Below are 20,648 nucleotides of genomic sequence, written 5' to 3' on the forward strand. Positions count from 1 at the left end.
AAATGAGGAAACTGAGGGTCAGGGAGGTTTAAAAATGACCTTCTCAAGGTCACAGAAGTAGCAAGTGGCAGCATCAGGATGTGAGCCTGGGGGCAAAGACAGTCTGGGACTCTGACTCCAGCTGTACTATACCATACAGCCTTGTAGTGAATATGTCTAGGGAAAACAGGGTAACCTCAATATTGATGTAATGATGATAAAGTGGGTAAATCCAAAGACAGATATAGGAAGCCTAACTAAGCCAGAACTTAATCCTATTCAGTTAGCATTTATTAGGTGCCTACTATGTGCAGGCAGCTAGGTCAGGAAGAGTCATCTTCCTGAGTTCAAAAACAGCCTTAGACACTAGATGTGTGACCTTGGGTAAATTACTTAACCCAGTTTGCCTCAGTTTCCTCATCTGTAAAATGAGCTGGAGAAGGCAATGGCAAACCACTCCAGAATCTTTGCCCAGAAGACCCCAAAATGGAGTCATGAAGAGTCAGATATGATGGAAATAAAAAAGAAAAAACCTAACAACAGTAACATATGCAGAACTTGATGCTAGCCACCAGAGATACAGAAACAAAATAGAAGGCAGTCTCTGCCAGCAAGAAGCTTCCATTGTACTGGGGGATACAACACCTACACAAAGATAACTAAATAAGAATTTGAAAGGGGAGAAAGCGTTAGTAACAAGTAGAATAGGAAAAGGCTTTCCACAAGGAGCCTCTGAGCTGAAGGCAGTGGGTGAGGAAAGAACACATCTCAGGAGTGAAAGACCCTAGGATCAGAGTCAGGGAAAGGGAAGGCTGAATTTGGGTAACGGCAGTGGGCCCATTTGGTTGGAATAGAGACTTCTGGAGAGGGAAGAATGTGACCAGAAAGGGAAACTGAGGCCAGATGTGTGAAGGGCTTTAAACGCCAAGATCAATGACTTGTATTTTGTCTTAGAGGTGATTACCTATGACAGACTTTTGGGAATTTTTTGTGGTCATGTTTCCACTTTACTAATATTATTTTATTCATTTTTTTCAGTTGTGTCTGACTCTTCATGACCCCATTTGGGGGTTTTCTGGGCAAAGCTACTCGCATCATTTGCCATTTCTTTCTCTAGCTCATTTTACAGATGAAGAAATGGAGGCAAACGGGGTTAAATGACTAGCCCAGGGTCACACAGCTAGGATGTGTCTGAGGCCAGATTTGAACTCATGAAGATTATTTTGTGAGCTATGTCCAAAGGATGGACGGGAGGAAAAAGATCAGAAGGAGGTTCTTGTTTTCTACTGAGGGTGACCTCATGTTGATGCTGCCATTGGAGTACATATGAAATGGTCCACGTGCCAGAACTGGACTGTCTGTATAGTGGCAGGATAGGCCTGCTCAAATGCAGAAAAAAATCCTGATTCAGAGATTTTGAAACTGCAAAAGAGCTTTTTTTAAAACTGGGAGAGATTTATTTGAACAAAAAGAATTAAAGGCAAAGACCAAAAAGTTGAAATGAATAAAACATTTTTACTGAGTTCAAAAATCATTCAGAACTTAGAATCCTAGAATTTCAGAGCTAGGAGGGGCCTTAGAACAGAGAAGAGCTCTTAGAACAGAGAATGTCAGAGCTGGGAGATGCTTTAGAACAGGGGATGTCAGAGCTGGGAGGGGCCTTAGAACAGGGGATGTCAGAGCTGGGAGGGGCCTGAGAACAGGGAATGTCAGAGCTGGGAGGGGCCTTAGAACAGGGGATGTCAGAGCTGGGAGGAGCCTTAAAGCAGAGAATGTTATAGTTGATAGATGCCTTAAGACAGAACATCTCAGATTGTCAGAGCTAGAAGAGAGTTGAGAACACAAAAAATCAGACCTAGGAGGAATCTTAGAACATGGAATGTCAGAGCTGAGAAGGATCTTCAGAGTTCAGAGCTGGAAGCAGTTGCAATCCAACAAACTTTAGAATATGCAAAGTCAGAGGAGTATGGGACATCTGAACTATGAATGTCAGGGTTAGAAGTGTCTAGCAGATCATCTAATCTAATCCTCTTGTTTTACAGAGAAGGAAACAGAGGTCTATGGAGAAGAAGTGACTTATCCATGGTCACACAGCTGGTCGGGGTCTGAGTGTGAGCCACAGCCAGTCCATTCCAATGGGGCCCAGTCCATTGCATCCTCTTGGACCTTGCACTGGTCTGGGCTGTCAGGTCTCCATCCCCAGAGGACAGCTCTGACCCTCTGGCACTTCCTCCCTACCCCCAGCAGCCCCTCTCACACTCTCAGTACAAAGGGCTAAGCAGACAAACTCACGTACATCTCCGGGCGGATTCCTGGGCCAGCTCAAGCCGATAGATGGAGAGTCGGTTGACACCACCACATATGTTGCTCTTCTCACCCTTGCACTCCATGTTGCATTCAGCTTGGCTTGCATTTGCCCCCTGGATCTTGTGGCCACAGAAGCACTCGGCACCAAACTCTAGCCCAGCATACAGGTAGCCCCTAGGGAAGGGAACATGGGCGTACTCAGCTGGATAGACCAATAGCAGGGGCATCTATTCCCCACTGGGGAGACTCTGGGTGTTGGTGCTTCATTCAGGAAAGGAGCAACAGTGGAGATTATGAAGTTCGCCATCTCCTTCTCTCTGGGGGCTCTTGGGCCACCCTTTGGTCCCATATAGTTCCACCCCCATTGCCCATGTCAGCCACTACTGCCTTTCAAGCAGACAACAATAACCTCTTGGTGTCATGTTTTTGCTGCTAGAATACGTGAATGAATGAAAAAGCATTTATTAAATGACTAATATACACCAGGCCTTGGGCAACTGGAGATGATTCCTGCTCTGAAGGAGAAAGGAGAGAATGCTGGTGAGCCTGGTACCCACAAAGCATCTGTGATGAGCTTGTAAGTACCAGAGAAGGGCTTTCATAAGCTGGAGAGGGTCCAGTAGGGTGAAAGGCCTTGAGGTCACGTCAGCTGATGATGGATTAAAAGAGCCAGGGGAGGGCAAGCTTGGAAAAGAGAAGACCCAGGGTTGACGTGAAAGCTATTTTCAAGGATTTTAAGGACTGTCTTATGGACGATGGATTGGTCCTGTTCTGCTTGGCTGCCCAAGGGCAGAGCAAATCAAACAAAAATAAATAATTAAAACCAAAGACAAAAAATTGAAATGAGTCAAAACATACTTTTCAGAGTTAGAAGTTGCAAAGAGGAAAATTTAGGTTGGATGTGAGGAAAAAAATCTCTAATGATTAGAACTGTTTCAAAGCAGAATATACTTTCTTGGGAGAAGTGCCAGCTTCCCCTTCCCTGGAGGTCTTCAAGCAGAGACAGTCTGACTGTTGGTTTGGTATGTTGCATAGAGAACTCTTGTTTGGGGATGAGTTGGTCTAGGTGGTCCCTTCCATCTCTAAAACTCTGATTCTCTGCTAGTAGATCTAACACCAGCGCTGAAGTCAGAAGACCTGGGTTTGAATTTGGCCTCTGCCATTCACCATTGGTGGAATCATCCTTGGGCAAGCCATTTACTTGTCTACAAAATGAACATATTAGACTAGGTGACTTCTAATGTGTCTTGGAGATCCAAATCCTTGATCTCTCTTGAGCTGTTTAGTCCAAAGGAGACATTGAAGGGAGAAAGTGATGACTTGGGAATGATGAAGAGAGAGAGGTGATTAGTCAGACTTGGAATATTGAGGCTCACATTGGGGAGACAGACAAAAACATGAACTGGCCTCAAGAAGCCTACATTCTATTGAACCTTCTTCCCTTTACAAAATGTTTCCCAGCATTCTCTCCTTGAGAAAGTTGCCTAGTTGAAAGGATCTCTAGTCTTAATAAAAATAATGATTATCATTACCAGTTTATTCTTTATGTAACACTTTAAGATTTGCAAAATTCTCTCGAAATGATATTTCAGGATATAAATAAAACATGAAGGAAATAAAAATCTGTTCAAAAACTCAGCATGTATAAAAATAAATTATTTATCCTGAGAAAAACTCTGGGATGTAGATGGTATCATCAGCCTCATTTTACTGAAGAGATAACTGAGGCACAGAGAGATTAAGTGATTTGCCCAGAGTCACAGAGTCAGCGATTGTCAGAGGCTGGATTTGAACTCAAGTCTTCCTGACTCCTGGTCCAGAGGCCAGTGGAAGCTTGAGCAGAGACAGTAAACTAAGAGGAAGGCAAAGAATTTCAGTTTTCAAGGTGGCAAAACTGAGGCTTAAAGGGAAGACAAATTGGGCCAGATAATTTTCTACCTTTCTTCCCACTTTCCTATAGAAAAAAAAACAAAACGTTACTTCGGGCTCTGAATTATTCAGATAAAATACTGGAAAACACACACACACACACACACACACACACACACACACACACACTTTCCAATTTTTTTTGGGGGGGTGCTGTATATCTGGCCTGAGATCTAGGTCTTCCATGATACCCCAAGGGCTCTGGTGAGGGAGTACAGACTGTTTCATTTTAGTTTGTGTATCTTCAGCACTTAGGACAGCGCCTGGTGCTAGTAAGTGCTTACTGACTGCTTGTTGGTTGATTGGTTGATTGTATGATTTGGAGCCTGAGGACCTGGGTCCAAATCCTGACTCTGCTGCTTACTACCTGTGTGATTCTGAGCAAGGCCCTTCCCTTCTAGCTGTGAGGCATGTAGGTGGTTCAGTGGATAGAGCATCAGGCCTGGAGTCGGGAAGACCTGACTTCAAATCCAACTTCAGATACTGACTAGTTGTGTGACCCCAGGGCAAGTCACTTAACTTTTGTCTGCCTCAGTTTGCTCAACTGTGAATGGGATAATAATAGCACCTAGTTTATAGGGGTGTTGCAAGGATCAGATGGGATATTTGTAAAGTGCTTAGCACAGCTTTCTCTTCTCTGGATCCTCAGTGTTCCCTTCTGTAAAGTCAGAGGGAGGGTAAGTGAGTTGATCACTCAGTTTTCTTTCAGCTGTAAATCCTAAGATCTTATGAACCCATTAATTCAGTCCAAAACAGCACTCAATAATTCAATCTAACCTTGTTATTTGGATCATAGATTTAGAGCTGAGGAGTACCCCAGCAACCACCTGATCCCAGAGTTCTTACCCATCTTTGTACCACTTTGGTGATCAGACTGATGAAGCCTAAGGTCCCTTTCTCAGAAGCATGTTTTTCAATGCATGAAATAAACTATATAGGATTATGAAGGAAACCAATTACATTGAAATTAAGGTGTATGTTTTTCCATATCCAGTTGGGTTCATGGACCATTTGAAATCTAATCATGGACCTCAGGTTAGGTCCTTGATAGTCTGTCCCCCTTCCCTTTTAAGAGAGGAGGAAACAGCCCCAGAGCAAGACAATGACTTGTCCAGAGTCACACAGGTGAGGAATCAGAGATTTGGGCACCTGAGAGCCTCAAATCCCTTCCCACCACACAACTGTGCTCTGGGTAGCATGCCGGCTGTTATTGGTGCCTTGTGGAAATGACTGAGAGGAGAGCTAAATCTCGTCACCACCCTTCCTCCTCCACCATCATTTTCCCACAGGCAGCTGTCCTGGAACGGTATTGGGGCTCCCTGCTTCCTACAACTTCTCCCCTGGGCTTCCTCTCCAATGCTACCTGGAACCTGGCCCCACAGTATGAGTCCTGAGTGGGTGATTTACTAGGCCTCAGCTGAAGGAAGCATCACTTTACAAGAAAAAAGGCCTCACAGGTGTGATAGATCATAAGGCAAAAGGCAGCCCCATTACTTAGAGGCAGGAAGGATTGTGCCTTTGTTGGAGGTGAATTAGGGAATGATGGAGACCCTGTGGCTCTCCAGGGAGGGAAGCTTTGAGCTTGGGCACCAGGCAGGGCTGGGGACTGACTGTCACTATGGACGGATGGGGCCATTCTGCCTGACCCCAAGGAGTTTGGCCTAAGGGGATAGAAGGAGGAAAGCTGTGGAGAACACGAGATTGATGAGTTGGTGTAAGGAAAGACTTCCCAGGATTGGAGACTTTTGGAAGTGGGGTGGGCATAAAGTGGTGGAAAGATCATGAGATACAGAGTCAAAGGACCTGGGTTTAAATCTTGCCTTATCTACTTACCACTTGCATGCCTGCCCTGGATCTCAGTTTCCTTTTCTGTAAAATGGGGGGAGGGACTAGCTGGCCTCTGAGGTCCTTTCCAATTCTATGACCCATTGATTTGAGTGGGCAGCCTCAGGAGGAATTGAGTTCCTCCTTTGTGGAAGACGACCCCAGAATGGATGACTTTCTCAGGGATTCTAGAGAGGGAATTTTGAGTCAGGTACAAATTGGATGGGGGAGGAAAGATGGCCAAGTGGGTAGAGCACTGGACTTGGAATAAGGAACCTGCCTACTAGCTGTCTGATCCTGGGACACTTCACTTCATTTCTCTGGGCCTCAGTTTCCTTACCTGCAAAATTGGGATAATAATAGCACCTATCTCATTGGGTTATTGGGCAGCTCAAATGAGATGATGGATGCCAAACGCTTTGGAAACCTTGCAACACTCTGTAAATGTCCATCACTATTATAATTACTGAGGTACTGCATGGCAGAGTATTGAACTGGTCTCAGAAAGACTTGGGTTCAAGTACTGCCTATGTCACACATTGACTGTGTAACCCTGGGCAAGTCACTAATTGCTGGTGAGTCCGGACCTAGATCTCCCTATGGGAGGGGCCCTTCACCTTTGAACCATCCCCAATGGTAACTGGTAAGGAGGGAAGGTAAACCTGGATAGATCTGGGGTGGGAATTGGGGGAGGCAGAGGCTTTACATAGACCTTGTTTGGTCCCAGAGGCCTTGGTCTGGGTCTCTCAGGACTGAGTCAGTGAAGTATCTGAGCAAACAGAAGTTTTCAAGAGAAGAGTCATAGAATCCTAGAATCAGAGAACAGAGAACGCCAGAGTTGGGAGGGACTTTAGAACACAGGAAGTGAGAGCTGGGAAGGAGTCTAGAATACGGAATTCCAGAGCTGCATGGAATAGAATAGAAATAGAATAGAATAGAATAGAAAATGTCTCAGTTGGGAGAGCTCTTAGACTGGAGAATGCCTTAGAACAGAGAATACCAGAGCTGAAGGGGGTAGGGGCCTTAGAACATGGGAAGTGAGAGCTGGGAATGAGTTTGAAATATAGAATTCCTGAGCTAGAAGTGTCCTTAGAACAGAGAATGTCAAAGCTGGGAGGGGCCTTAGAATCAGGAATGTTAGAGCTGGGAGAGGCCTTAGAACAGGGAATGTTAGAGCTGGGAAGGGCCTTAGAACCAGGAATGTTAGAGCTTGGAGAGACCTTAGAACCAGGAATGTTAGAGTTGGGAGGGGCCTTAGAACTGGGAATGTTAGAGCTGGGAGAGGCCTTAGAACCAGGAATGTCAAGACTCTGGGAGAGGCCTTAGAACAGGGGATGGCAGAGCTGGGAGGGGCCTTAGAACAGGGAATGGCAGAGCTGGAAGGGGCCTTAGAACAGGGAACGTCAGAGCTGTGAGGGGCCTCAGAACAGGGAATGTCAGGACTGAGAGAGAATATAGCACAAGGGACCTTAGAACATCAGAACTGGACCAGATCATAGAACCAAGAATGTCAGGAAGGAAAGATCTTAGAAAAGAAGATGTGAGAGCTGAGAAGGGTCTCAGCCCAGAGGTCATAGCATGTCACCATTAGGAGAAAACCAGAGTGGTTCAATGGAAAAAAGATTTGAAATCAGAGAACCAGGGTTAAAAACCTGTTACTCTGTTATTCTATGTTTCTGGTTGGTTGTTCTAAAATCCCAAAGATGCTATTTATTACCTGTATGACTTTGGGCAAAGCCATTTGCCCTCGGTTTCTTCATTTATCAACTGAGGGCATTGGGCAGGAAGCCTGCCTAGGCCCTTTCAGCACTCAATCTATGATCCTAGAACTCAGAATGTCAGAGAGAGAAATGAACACTCACTCTAACTTTCTCAGTCGACGCATGGGGAGAAGCAAGCCAAGAGAGGGAAACTGGTTTGCCCCAAATGAGTGAGAGCTAGGAGGAGAGCACAGGTCTGCTAACTTCCAGTTCTGAGTTTGAGTCATCCTCTCACTTCAGCTGGAGCAGGGCCCAGAAGGGATTGGCCCAAAGTGACTAGTTTGAGATACTCCCTTCTTTCTCCTCCACAGGAGGCTGTTGGGTCAGCTGGTCTTCAAGCTCCCTCCTGGTTCTGTCCTTTGATCTAAGGAGCAGCCAGGGCTGCATCCTCAAGCTCCTCCTTCACAGCGTCAGCATTTAGAATTCTCTCTTTGACCCACCATCCTTTACATGTCCAGGGCTGCTGTCTAGAAAGACAATTCTCTCCCCTCAGTGAACTATTTTTAATCATGAATATCATTTTCATTTTGGATGAGAAAGCTGTGTCTAGCTTGGTGTCTGCCTCTCACTGGAAGGAAAACAAGACCTTCAGAGAAATACTTAAACACTCAAGCAGGCAGATACTCACACGCCTCCACATATGCTCAAGTGCCTGTACAACTGCACACTAACACTTTCAAACACGCATTCCTTCTCTTTTACCCACCTCCAGAGCTGTTGTAAGGATCAAATGAATTAATACTTGTAAAGCCCTTAGCACATTGCCTGGAACATAGTAGGTACTTGGTAAATGCTTGTTCTCTTCCTTTCCTTTCTATACATATCCTCACCTGGACACAATCACACAGCCCCCAAACACTTTCTTGCCTATACATATAAGCACAGATTCACACACAGTGTCCTTGCTTCTACATGCCCTCATCCACATGCACCCTTGCTCATATGCTCCCCTGCACTACATTCACATGCAATCCTACATGCAAACATTCATGTTTTCCCATACATACACAGTACTTCTATGTCTAAAAACATACTGGTTCCCTTACCCTCACACCCCTAAATACACTCAAATGCACACGACCACACATCCTAACAAACACACACTCATTCTCTAGCCCCTCTGTATTGATTGATTGATTTCATCCAACTGAGAAGCCTCAGTTCTAGAAATCTGTGTTCTAGCATTAAATATGCCCTCTGTAAATTGCTTTTATATGTCTTTAAATTCTCAAGCTTGAAGAAAGAAGTTGAGGCTAATAACCAAGTCGCAAGGCTGACCTTTGAAGTGCTTTGGAGTAAGTAATAAAAAATGAAGACTCCCTCCATTTGCTTTCTGCTCAAACTGCAGGGTATGTTTAATCAGTCAATCATAAACATTTATTAAGCACCTTCTATGTGCCAGGCACTGTGCTAAGTGCTGGGGATACAAAAAGAGGCAAAGGACAGTCCCTGCCCTCTGGGTGCTTTCAATCTATTGGAGGAGACAATAGGCAGACAAGGTTTACAAAGCAAGCTACCTACAGGATAAATAGGGAAACTGAGGAAAAGCACTGGAATTAAGAAGGGTGAGGTAAGGCTTCCTGTACAAGGTGGGATCTTAGTTGGGCATTAGGCGTAATGGCCAGTGGGCTGGACTTGGGTCTCAGGCTAGTCTCAGGTATGGAGTGGCTATTTGACAATGCTTAACCCTTCTAAGCCTCAGCTGTGAAGTGGGCTAATAGTGCCTATTTCTAAGGTTGTGAGGATCATAGATGTGGTGCTAGAAGGGACATTAGAAGTTAGGTCTCGATCTTGATTTTACAGAAGAGGAAATTGAAGTCAAATGAGAGGCCTGCAAAGTGCTTCGAAAACCTTCAAAGCCCAAAATAAATATTGGCTGTCATTATTATTCAACCGTTTTACAAAATAATCTTCTTTTCTCTCCCACTCCCCACCTGATTATTTTCCCCTTCTTCAACATCTCAGCCAATTTTAAGCCTCAATATTCCCCATGAATGGGTTGGGAATGGGGTCAACAGATAACACTTATTACCCCAAAGAGATAGGGTGTTGGAGTGGATAGAACACTGGACTTGGAGTCAGCAAGACTTGAGACAAAAATCGTGCTTCAGTTGCTTATTAACTGTGTGACCCTGAGCAAGTCACTTAACCTTTTGTGCCTCCGTTTCCTCATCTGTGAGATGAAAAGGTTGGACTTGATGGCCTCTCAGGTCCCTTCCAACTCCAGATCTAGGATCCTCTGACCTTGTCTCCCCACCAAGAAAAAGTAAAAACTGGGGGAGGTGAAATTTTTTTCCTGTAAATGTAATGATGATGGTGGTGACAGCTTGCACTTCTATAGCACTTGAAGGATTGCGAAGCCTTCACAACAACCCCATGATGCAGATGCTGTTATTATTATCACCCTGGTTTTATACATGAGAAAACTGAGTCTGAGAGAATTTAAGTGATTTGCCCAGGATCACACAACTGATAAATATCAAATCCAGCATTCCAACCCAGCTTTCCAAATCCAGCCTCTGTCCATGGTGCCATGCTATCTCAAATGAGTCCAGTTAGGGAGCTGGGGCAGGGCTTAGAATAACTGACCCATGCAGGGCTAGAAGTCCTCACTCTTGGGCCACTGCATTCCAATGATCAGCACTTTTGCTGGCAGTTTCAGTAGTGGGCCTGAAGCCAGAGACCCTGCAGGCCTGCCAGATTTGGTCTCCAAAGGGAATTGTCCATTTTTTAATGCACCTTGGCACAAGGCCAACAACTGGCTGCTTATGTCCTAGGACCTCATCTTCATAAATTTGGTATCAGATTTGTAAGTTTCATGGACTGGCTCACTTTCACTTGTCTGGGGTTGCCAGGAGATCACCTGTTTGGACAGTATTTGCTGCTGGATGGTGGGGAGGACCAACAAGCCCCCTGGAGCCCCTGGCTGATTTGCACACACCCATGCACTCCCTTTCAAGCCCACATCCACACCTCCTGCACCCCTACACCTGCACACTCCAAGCCCCCCACAGACAGAAAGGCAAAGAGCACCAAGTGGGGGGAGGTGGGCTGGGGATGGAGGGGCATCATTAGGGGCAGCTGGGCTTGTGTCCCACCCTACCGCTCAGCACAGCTGTCCTGGCAGCGGAAGACTGTCATCTTCTTGTAGTCAAAGAAGGATAATCCTCGGAGGGCCCGTCTGCTGGGGTTGTCCAAGTAGCAGCCGACGTATTTCGCTGGGGGGAGAAAAAACAGACCCAGCTGAAGATGAAGCTTAGTGGGAAAAGAAAAACTGCCAAGAACAATCCCAGCATTGGTATCGGGAGTGCCCAAAGAGAGATAGATTTGGACGGAGCAAGTGGACCCAGCTTTGACTCTGATACCTTGTAGTTGGGTAACTTTGGATATCCTTGGGCAAGTCTCTGACCCTCCCTGGGCCTCAGTTTTCTCACTGGTAAAATGAGGAAATTGGATGAAATGAATCCTAAGATTTTTTTCTACTTTTACACCTTGGCAAGATAGGACAATGGGAAGAGCGTTGGTTTTGGAGTCAGAGGAAATCAGAAAACTTGGGTTCACTTTACTACTTTCTATCTGTGTGACCTTGGGCAAACCACTTAACTTTTCTGGGTTATTCATTTGTTCAATGAGAAGATTGAAATATAGGGATTCTAAGGACTCTTTGAAATCAGAATCTCTGAATCTTCATTTTTATCATGATGCCACTTCCTCCATCGAATTAAGAAACCCAAGATCAGAAGTAAGAGGCTAGGAGTGGCATCTTGGAGGGCGCTCTGCCCTCTGCAGATGGGCAGAATGGGCAGGAGTGGGTAGAAAAGAAAGAAGCCTTAGCCTTGGGATCACAATGAATGAAGTCCTACCTTGGTGTTCAAGCACAGGCTAGATGGACATTTGTCAAGTGTGTCATTTTGGGAATTCCTTTCAGACACTTTCCTGAAGCACAGGTTTGACCATATCATTCCCCTTCTCAATAAATCCCAGTAGCTTCCTATTATATCTAGGATCAAATATATCAGTTCCTCTTTTTGGCACATAAAGGCCTTCACAGCTTGTCCCAAACCTACCTTTCCAGCCTTTTTATACATGACTCCTCTTCATGTTCCCTACAGTTAAGTCAAACTAGCCTTCTTATTCTTCCTCATCCATGGAAATCCATCTCCAGTCCGCAATGCCTAAAATCCCTCTTCACCTCTTAGAATTCCTAGTCTTCTTTAAGACTTGGCTCAAGTACCATGCTACTAGTCCATTCTAGATTCCCTCAAATCAGGGGTTCTTAACTTGGAATCCTTGAACTTGTTTTTTTTAAAAAAAACAACTGTTTCAAAATAAGTTTCCTTTGCAATCCTATGTATTGTGTTTTATGCCTTTAAAAACATGATCTGAGAAGGAGTCTATGGGCTTCACCAGATTGCCAAAAGAAAGTGACGAATCCTTGCCATAGATGCTGGAGCCTCTCCCTGCTCTCTCCAATCACTTTGTATTGGTTTCCCATGTACTGTATACATGCATGTTTTCTTTCTGATAGAAGATAAGCTCCTTAAGAGCAGAAACTACTTGACTTTTGTCTTTGGATTTCCAAAGACTAGCATATAAAGCTCTTAATAAGCTACCTTCTTACACTGGACTGCCCTCCCCACACTCTGATCAACACTGGTCTAGCTTGAAAACGCCAAGGTCTCCCACTGCATCCTGGGCCACCTCCAGGCATCCCGATCTATATCAGGCCACTGGATCCAGATGGCTCCGAAGGAGAGAGTAAGGCTGGTGACTTTGCACAGCCCTCCCTCACTTAAATCCAATTCACTTGCATGTCATGGCATCACCTACCTGATGTCACAGTCCTCTTCGAGAATGAAGGACAAGCAACAACAACTATAACAACCTGGCTATTCCTCACAGGCAACATTCTATCACCTTATCAATGACCGTCCCCCAGGCCTGGAATGTTCTCTCTCCTCATCTCCTTTCTTAGCTTCCCTGGCTTCCTTCAAGACGTGGCTCAAATCCTACCTTCTCCAGGAGGCCTTCCTTGCACCCTCAGGCACTTCTACCTCCCACTTTGAGATTATTTTCATTATTCTTGGTGGTACGGTATACAAAGCACTAGGCCTGGACACTGAATTCAAATCTAGTCACAGACACTTACTAGCTGTGTGACCCTGGGCAAGTCACTTAACCCTGTTTGCCTCAGTTCCTTCATCTATCAAATGAGCTGGAGAAGGAAATGGCAAAGCACTTGAAGATCTTTGCCAAGAAAATCCCAAACAGGGTCATGAAGAGTCAGACATGGCTGAAAAATGATTGAACTACAACAAAAATTATTGACATGTTGTCTCCCCTATGTTTCTTAAGGGCAGCGATTTACTTTTTGTCTCTCTTTGTACCTCCAGGGCTTAGCATAATCTTTATAGCGCCCATTTAGCATTTATTAAAAACTTATTGGCTGACTAAATGATGCTAAATGGCTGCTGAGCTCCCTTCAAGTCTAGATTCTGCGACTGGCTTTGCCACTTACTGTCTGTGCGAGTTCAGGCAGATCCTTTCTTCTCCCTGAGCCTCAGTTTATTCATCCATTAAAGGGGCATTAAAATATTTGAACTATCAGTTTCATAGCATTATTGCAAAGAAAGTGCTTGATGCACTACGTCACCTGAGATACATTACTTAGCATATCATTTTTATTATCAAAAATCATTTTTTATTATTATTAAGCCCCTCCTGTGTCCCAGGCACTGTGCTAGAGGTGGGGATACAAATGCAAAGAATGAAATAGTCCCTGCCCTCAAGGAGCTTATCTTCTACTGGGAGGAGGCAACACATATACATAGAAGACTATGTAGGATAATTACAAGGTAGTTAGGAAAGGAGGGGATCAGCAGGCATGGAGATCGAGGAAGTGTTCCTGTAGAAGGTGGTGCTGAGCTGCATTTTGGAGGAAGAGAAGGATTCTATGAAGGGGAGGCAAGGAGGGAGTACATGGGGGTTGGCCAATGCAAAAGCATGGAGATGGGAAATGAACTACTGTGCGTGTTGTTTTTCAGTCATTTCAGTCCTGTCTGACTCTCCATGACTCCATTTGGAGTTTCCTTGGCTGAGATACTGGAGGGGTTTGCCATTTCCTTCTCCAGCTCATTTGACAGATGAGGAAACTGAGGCAAACAGGGTTGAGTGACTTGCCCAAGGTCACACGGCTACTAAGTGTCTGAGACTGGATTTGAACTCAGGTCTTCCTGACTCTAGGCCCAGTGGTCTATCCACTATGGCACCACCTAGCTGCCCCAGAGGGACAGAGAAAAGAACAGTTTAGTTGGATTGTGTGTAGTACAGGTGTGACCTATTGCCTATTTCAGGAATGACAATGGTAGATCTAATTCTCAGCTAAAAAACCAAAAATGTTTCAGGATGTTTGCCCAGGGCCCAGACTTGGCTCTATCCACAGAAGAAAAGAAGTAGTCTCAAATGAGTTCCGAGGAGTAAAATAATGATAGCTCCCTCCCCTTTCCCAGGCCACATCCCTCCTTGCTGCCTTTGCCTCCTCCTGGGCCATTCTCTACCAACATCCAAGCAGCTCTCAGCTTCAGCTCCCACACAGCCAGGCCTGCCCCACTCCTCCTCCTCCCCCACCCCCCGCCACCCCTACCGCTCTGCTGAAGGAAAAGGCTTGCATCTAATCAGTCAGTCAATCGGTAAACATTTATTAAGCTCCTACTGTATGTCGGGTACTATGCTAAGAGGGAAGGCTATGCATGCTGGGCTGAGGAGTCAGCATCTCTGATACATCTGCATGACCAAGGCCAAGTCCCTTCATTTGGCTGGGCCTCAGTTTCCCTCTTCACAAAATAGAGTTAATCGTACCTGCACTCACTAACCTCAGGGCCATCATGAGGTTCCTGAGAGAGGATGGATTAATACTTTACAAACTTTAAAGCATCATAAAGCATCAGTTATTCAATGGGGCCATGCTTTGGCTCCCAGAGATGTTTTCTGGACAATGTCCAGCACACGACTGCTATTATTTTTCTCCAAACATCCTATTACTCTTACTTAACATTTGTGGACCAACAGGGCCCACCTCCCATCTCTTGGTCTGATTTTATAGTCTTAACTGGACTTCCTTTCCACCTTCTCTCTGATCTTCAGGGGAAGGAAGCATCCACACTGTCAGTCTTTGTGGGCTCACAGGCAAAACCCTTATATGGGCTGGTCCCTTCCTTTCATCCCCTGCATCATGGCCCATTGTCTTTCAGGAATCACTCCAGACAGGAACATCAAACAATGGTTGACTGGCAGCCCTGTTCCTCCCAGGGTGAAGGAGACAGACACATTCTGAAGCTATTAACCCAGCAGATCCAAAGAAGTCTGAATTTGAGATATTTTCCTGTCCTCCGGGGCTATCATTGTGGCTCTTCTCTGCCAGGCCTGCTCCTGTTTGGGACTAACCCTCTGGCATCAATTTCTCACCCCTGATCCTTTAAGCAGTGGTACAGTTTGCAAGGGTTTATTTAATAATGACATTTTAAAGTAGTGAGAACCCAGAGAGCATTGGAGTTGTAACAGGCAGAACAGAGAATGTCAGGGATGGGAGGAGTCTTAAAACAGAGAATGTCAGAGTTGAAGACTCTAAGAACATTGAATGATAGTACTGGAAGGGACCTTAGAACACAGAATTTTGAAGACTTTTATTTCAGACATCTATATGAAAGGTTATAGAGGAACCTAGCTTTTCCACATATAATTCCAAAGTGATCTTAACAAGTCACTAGATTGAATTATGGCTGAGAAATCCAACAAGAAACATACAGAAGCTCATCTTCCAGGCCAGTACATCACAAAATGACAGCCTGAAACTATGAGCACTAGACAAAGCATCCTGCCAAGAAAACCAACTCAAGCTCAGGTAAATTGGCTGGAAGCCCAAAGTAGCATGCATACTGAGGAGACCGGGAGAAGGCAAAGGTGGGAAGAGGCTTAGAGCAATTGAGAAATGCCTAGGTTAGGGAGGATCCAAGGATAATAGAAACAAGAGCTGAGCTCGGGAGGCTCATGATGGGATCCTTACCAGAACAGCCTTACCAGAACAGAGTTCTGACCAGAGCCATTGAAGCCTGTTAGTGCTCTGAACACAGGTGAATCAAGAGGGATGGATTCTAGTGTCCAGAACCCAGGAAATTGAGGTAAGGAAGTAACATGGCTTGACCACCCTAGCAAAAAGTGCAGGAGGGGAAGGAGCCTGGCCCCCAAACCCAAATCAAGAATTGAGGTTAGAAATATGCCCAAGTTGAAGAATATACCAAACACTATAAAAAATACCATAGGTCCGGGGACACTCGAGATAGATCCAGAAGGGACTGATTCCACAGTAACCATTACAAGAATTCAGAGGGAAAAAAAAAGGTGTGGTCAAAAGGACTATAAGAATATCTGGGAAAAATGAAGCAACAAAAAGCAGAATTTTAAATGAAATAGGAGCTCTGGAGGAAAGGTTTGGAATGAGAATGAGTAGCTTAGAACAGAAAGTAGAAAACCTAGCTGAAGTAATGGACTGCCTAAAAATCAGAATAGACTGAGGAGGACTCAATAGATCCATGAGATGGCAGTCCTGTGAAATTTTAAAACAAAATAGAAAGACCAAAAAAAAATAAGAAAACATAAAGTATCCAAAATAAAGAAAAAACTTGGCCTGGCAAGATAGTAAGGAGAGATAATTTAGCAATCATCAGTCTTCCTGAAAACCATGACAAAAAAAAAAGGCCTGGATAGTATCTTTCAAGAAATCACAAAAAAGGAACTGTGTAGATTTACTAAAACAAAAGGGAAAAGTGAAAAATAGAAAGATTCCATAGATTATCTCCTGAAAGAAATCTCAAAATGAAAATTCCCAGAAATGTCATAGCTAAAATTCAGAGTTTCCAGGTCAAAGAAAAATATTGGAAGGCTTGGGAGTGACTAATGTAGAGAAAATCTTGGAATGTGAAATTCCAAAGGACAAAAGACAAAACTTACAAGCCTGAATGACTTACCCTACAAGACTGAGCATAATCCTAGGGGGAAGGTAGATGTTTAATAGAAGACTTTCAAGCATTTTTTGAAGAAGAGAACCAAGTTGATATTTTGAATGGTAAACATATGAGGCAAGAGAAACCTAGCAAGTTAAATACATTCAAGCAATGTATTTGGGGATGAAATCATGATAAATATATGTTTTAATAACAGGAGTAAAGACTAGAGCCCTTTCTCAAAGTATAATGTCTTCTAGGGCCACAGAGGGGATCAAGTGAGACAAACAAGGGGATTGAGTATGATTTTGCTCTATTAAGAGAGAAAGAAAAAGGGAAGAGAAAAAGGAATACATTAGGGAAAGTATGGGGAAGGGAGTAGAACTTCCTATACTTGCTCATTTGGGTGAGTGAAAAAATGAATATACAAGCTTGGAAGAAGGAATGGGCATCACTCCTATCTGAAGCAGATCGAAAAGAGCTGCTTGCTCTCTCTCATGCACCCAAAATCTGGTGTAGTAATTTGTCAAATTCAACAGGGAAAAAGGCAAGGAGAGGAAAAGGGAAGATAGAGGTTTAAAAGAAGGGTTAGAATTGGGGAGGGAACAGTCATAAGCAAAATCAACTTCATCTTCAGAGGAAGGATAGTAAAGGGAGATTAAAAGGAAAGACAGAAAGTGTAAGAACCTGTGATCAAGGTCTTGATGAGAGAAGGAAGAGGTGCAGTGAAGCAGAAACAGACCTCTTCAATTGGAGATTACTAATGCTCATCACATTCCTTCTCTTTCACCACACTCCTTTTTGTATGGAGGAAAAGTATAAAAGGAAATGATGGAAGTAAATACAGTTAACAGTCATAACTATGAATGTTAATGAGATGAACTAAAAAAAATGGAAAATGATGGCAAAATGGATTAGAAATCAGAATCCGACAAGATGGTGTTTACAAGAAACACACTTGAAACAAAAAGGTTCACAGAGAGTTAAGATGAAGGGCTAGAATAGAATTTATTATGCTTCAAATGAAATAAAAAGGTCCACAAAACACGATCTCAAACAATCGAAAAGTGGAAATAGATATGGTTAAAAGATACAGAGAAATTACATTATGATAAAAAGGGACCATAGAAAACAGAAATGATATCAATGCTTTAATTAGGTAGGGATGTTCTCGTAAGTGTTTAACAATCAGCTCTTTGGGGGGGGAAGTATACATGACACTTTAAAATTTAATCTGCAATAACAGCATTTTCTCTATCACTTTTTAAAGCCTAGGCAATCAATAAATCAAGCCCAGATGTGTAGCATTTGTTGATTTTTGAGGTAAAAACTTACACTGAAAATTAACAATCATCTTTCTCAAGCTAGTTCAAAATGGTTCCAGAAATCTCTGAAAAAGGTAAAGAATGACATAGCATCTAATTGTTTAACGGGATTAATCAACTGGAAGGAATAGAAGGAATAGATATCAAATCTACAATAGTTGGAGATTTCCAGGCACCCCTCTGAGACAGACAAATCTAACAAAAAAGATAAACAAGAAAGATGATAAAGTCTTGATAGAACTTTAGAAAAGTTAGCAATGACAGATACCTGGCTATTGCTGAATGGAAACCAAAAGTAATATACATATTTCTCAGCTGGCATGGCACCTTGAAAAACTGGCCAGGTACTAGGGCATAAAAACCTTCTTAACAAATGCAGAAAAGCAAAACTATTAAATTCACCTTTATTGGATAGAACACAGGAAAATGTAATTAATAAAGGGCCTTTGAAGAAATGATTCAAACTTACATAAAGACCAACTTCCTTAATCCTGAAGAACTCATATGTCAACAAACAAATCATAGTTATAATAGATAATCTCATGAAAGAAAATGACAATAATGAAACAATATACTAAAAGTTTTGGGACCCAGCCAAATCAGTTCTCAGGAGAAATTTTATATTGCTAAATGCTTTAGTCACAAAAGAGATGTATGAATTGGGCATGCAACAAAAAAAAAAAAAAAAAAAAAAAAACAAACTAGAAAAGCCACAAAACCCAGCTAATCAGGAAAATAGGAACCTTGAAAATCAGAGACTAATGAACCTGAAACAAAAAATAATTGAAGTAATAAAACTAGGAGTGGTTTTTAAAAACTTACAAAATAGAGAAACCAGTAGCTAATCTGTTTTTAAAAAAAGAGGAAGGAAAACCAAATTACTGATACCAAAATTTTAAAAAGAGGATTTACAACAAATGAAGAGAAAATAAAGGAAATTGCTAGAAACTATCTTGTCCAATTATATGCTAGCAACATCTATAACTTTAACAAAATGGCTGAATATTTACAAAAATATAAAGTACCCAGAGAGAACAAGAAATAGAGAATTTAAACAACACGATCTTAGAAAAAGAAATAAAACAAGTCATAAGTGATATCCCCAAAGGGGGAAAAACCCAGGAACAGATGGATTTACAAATGAATTCTAATAAACATTCAAAGAACAACTAATTCCAATGTTATGTACATTGTTTACACAAATAGACAAATAAAACATCCAACCAAATTCTTGATCTTGATAGCTAAACCAAAGAAAATCAAAGAGAAAGAAAGTAATGCCAACTAGCTGCAAGAACTCCAAGTAACAAAAGTACTGATGCAAAACCATTGAATAAAATATTAGCAAAGAGGCCACAGAAGCATATATAAAAGATTATACATTATGATCAGACTGAATTTATACTTGGAATGCAAGTTTGGTTCAACACTAGGAAAACTATAAACATGAGACCGTATTAATAACAAAACAAAAATCACATGCAGAAAAAGCTTTTGAGAAAATATAACAGTCATTTCTGTTAAAAACATCAAAAAGCATTGGAATAATTAAATCTTTCCTGAATATAATGAATAGTATCTAACTAAAACCAAGAACTATGTTATTTGTAACAGAAAAACATTAGATGCTTTTCCAAAGAGACAGGGAGTAAAGTTGTATGTTCTTTATTACCTCTATTATTTGATATAGTTCTAGAAATGCTCGTTATAGCAATAAGAAAAGAAAAAGATTGAAGGAATAAGTGTAGACAAAGAATAAAATGATAACTTTTTGCAAATGATACGGCATACATTGAGTACCCTAGAGATAAAACTAAAAACTAATTGAAACCATAACTTTATCAAAGTAACAGATACAAAATAAGCCTGCACAAATTGTTGACATTTCTTGCATATTACAAAAAAAAAAACTCAACAGGAAAATATAGAGAAATTCGCTTCTAAATAATTGTATTATGTATAAAATAGTTGGTAGTCTATGGATATATGAATACAACTACAAAACATTCTCTACAGAAATAAAGGCAAATGTAAATTACTGAATACAAATTCATTGTTCATGGTTAGGCAAACAGATATAATAAAAATGACAATGCTATTTAAAGTAATCTCCTTATTTGGTGCCATAACAATCAATCTACCAATGGGTTACTTCTGAGAGAAAAAAAATAATAAAATTCATATGGAGGAATTAAAGATACAGAATTTCAAGGGAAATGATGGAAGAGAGTGGAAAGGAAGGAGAGGGACCTTGAAGGACCAAATCTCAAACTATATTATAAAGCAGTAATCATCAAAAGGGGTCAGATTAGTTATGCCAAGTCCAGAAATGAAAGAACACAATAGCATAATATTTGATACATCAAAAGTCCCCAACTACTAGAATCAAGACTCCACTTGACAAAAACTGCTAGTAAGAATGAAAAGCAATTCTGCTGGAAACTAGGTTCAGACCAACATCTCATACCACATACCTCAATAAACCCCAATGAAGGTCATAAACAAATTAGAGGAATATGGGAGTT

General features: G+C 42.3%; 1 protein-coding gene across 1 annotated transcript in view; it reads right to left on the reverse strand.

The window, feature by feature from the left end:
* Positions 1 to 20,648, reverse strand: part of WSCD2 (WSC domain containing 2) — a 150,399-nt gene that overhangs the window by 39,591 nt on the left and 90,160 nt on the right. The window contains exons 3-4 of the mRNA XM_036745806.1: positions 10,903 to 11,017; positions 2,276 to 2,460 (exon numbers count right to left, since the gene is read on the reverse strand). Of these exons, the coding sequence (XP_036601701.1) occupies positions 2,276 to 2,460; positions 10,903 to 11,017 (300 nt within the window). The remainder of the gene's footprint in view (positions 1 to 2,275; positions 2,461 to 10,902; positions 11,018 to 20,648) is intronic.

Source organism: Trichosurus vulpecula, chromosome 1 (genome assembly GCF_011100635.1).
Source record: "Trichosurus vulpecula isolate mTriVul1 chromosome 1, mTriVul1.pri, whole genome shotgun sequence".
Lineage (NCBI taxonomy): Eukaryota > Metazoa > Chordata > Mammalia > Diprotodontia > Phalangeridae > Trichosurus > Trichosurus vulpecula.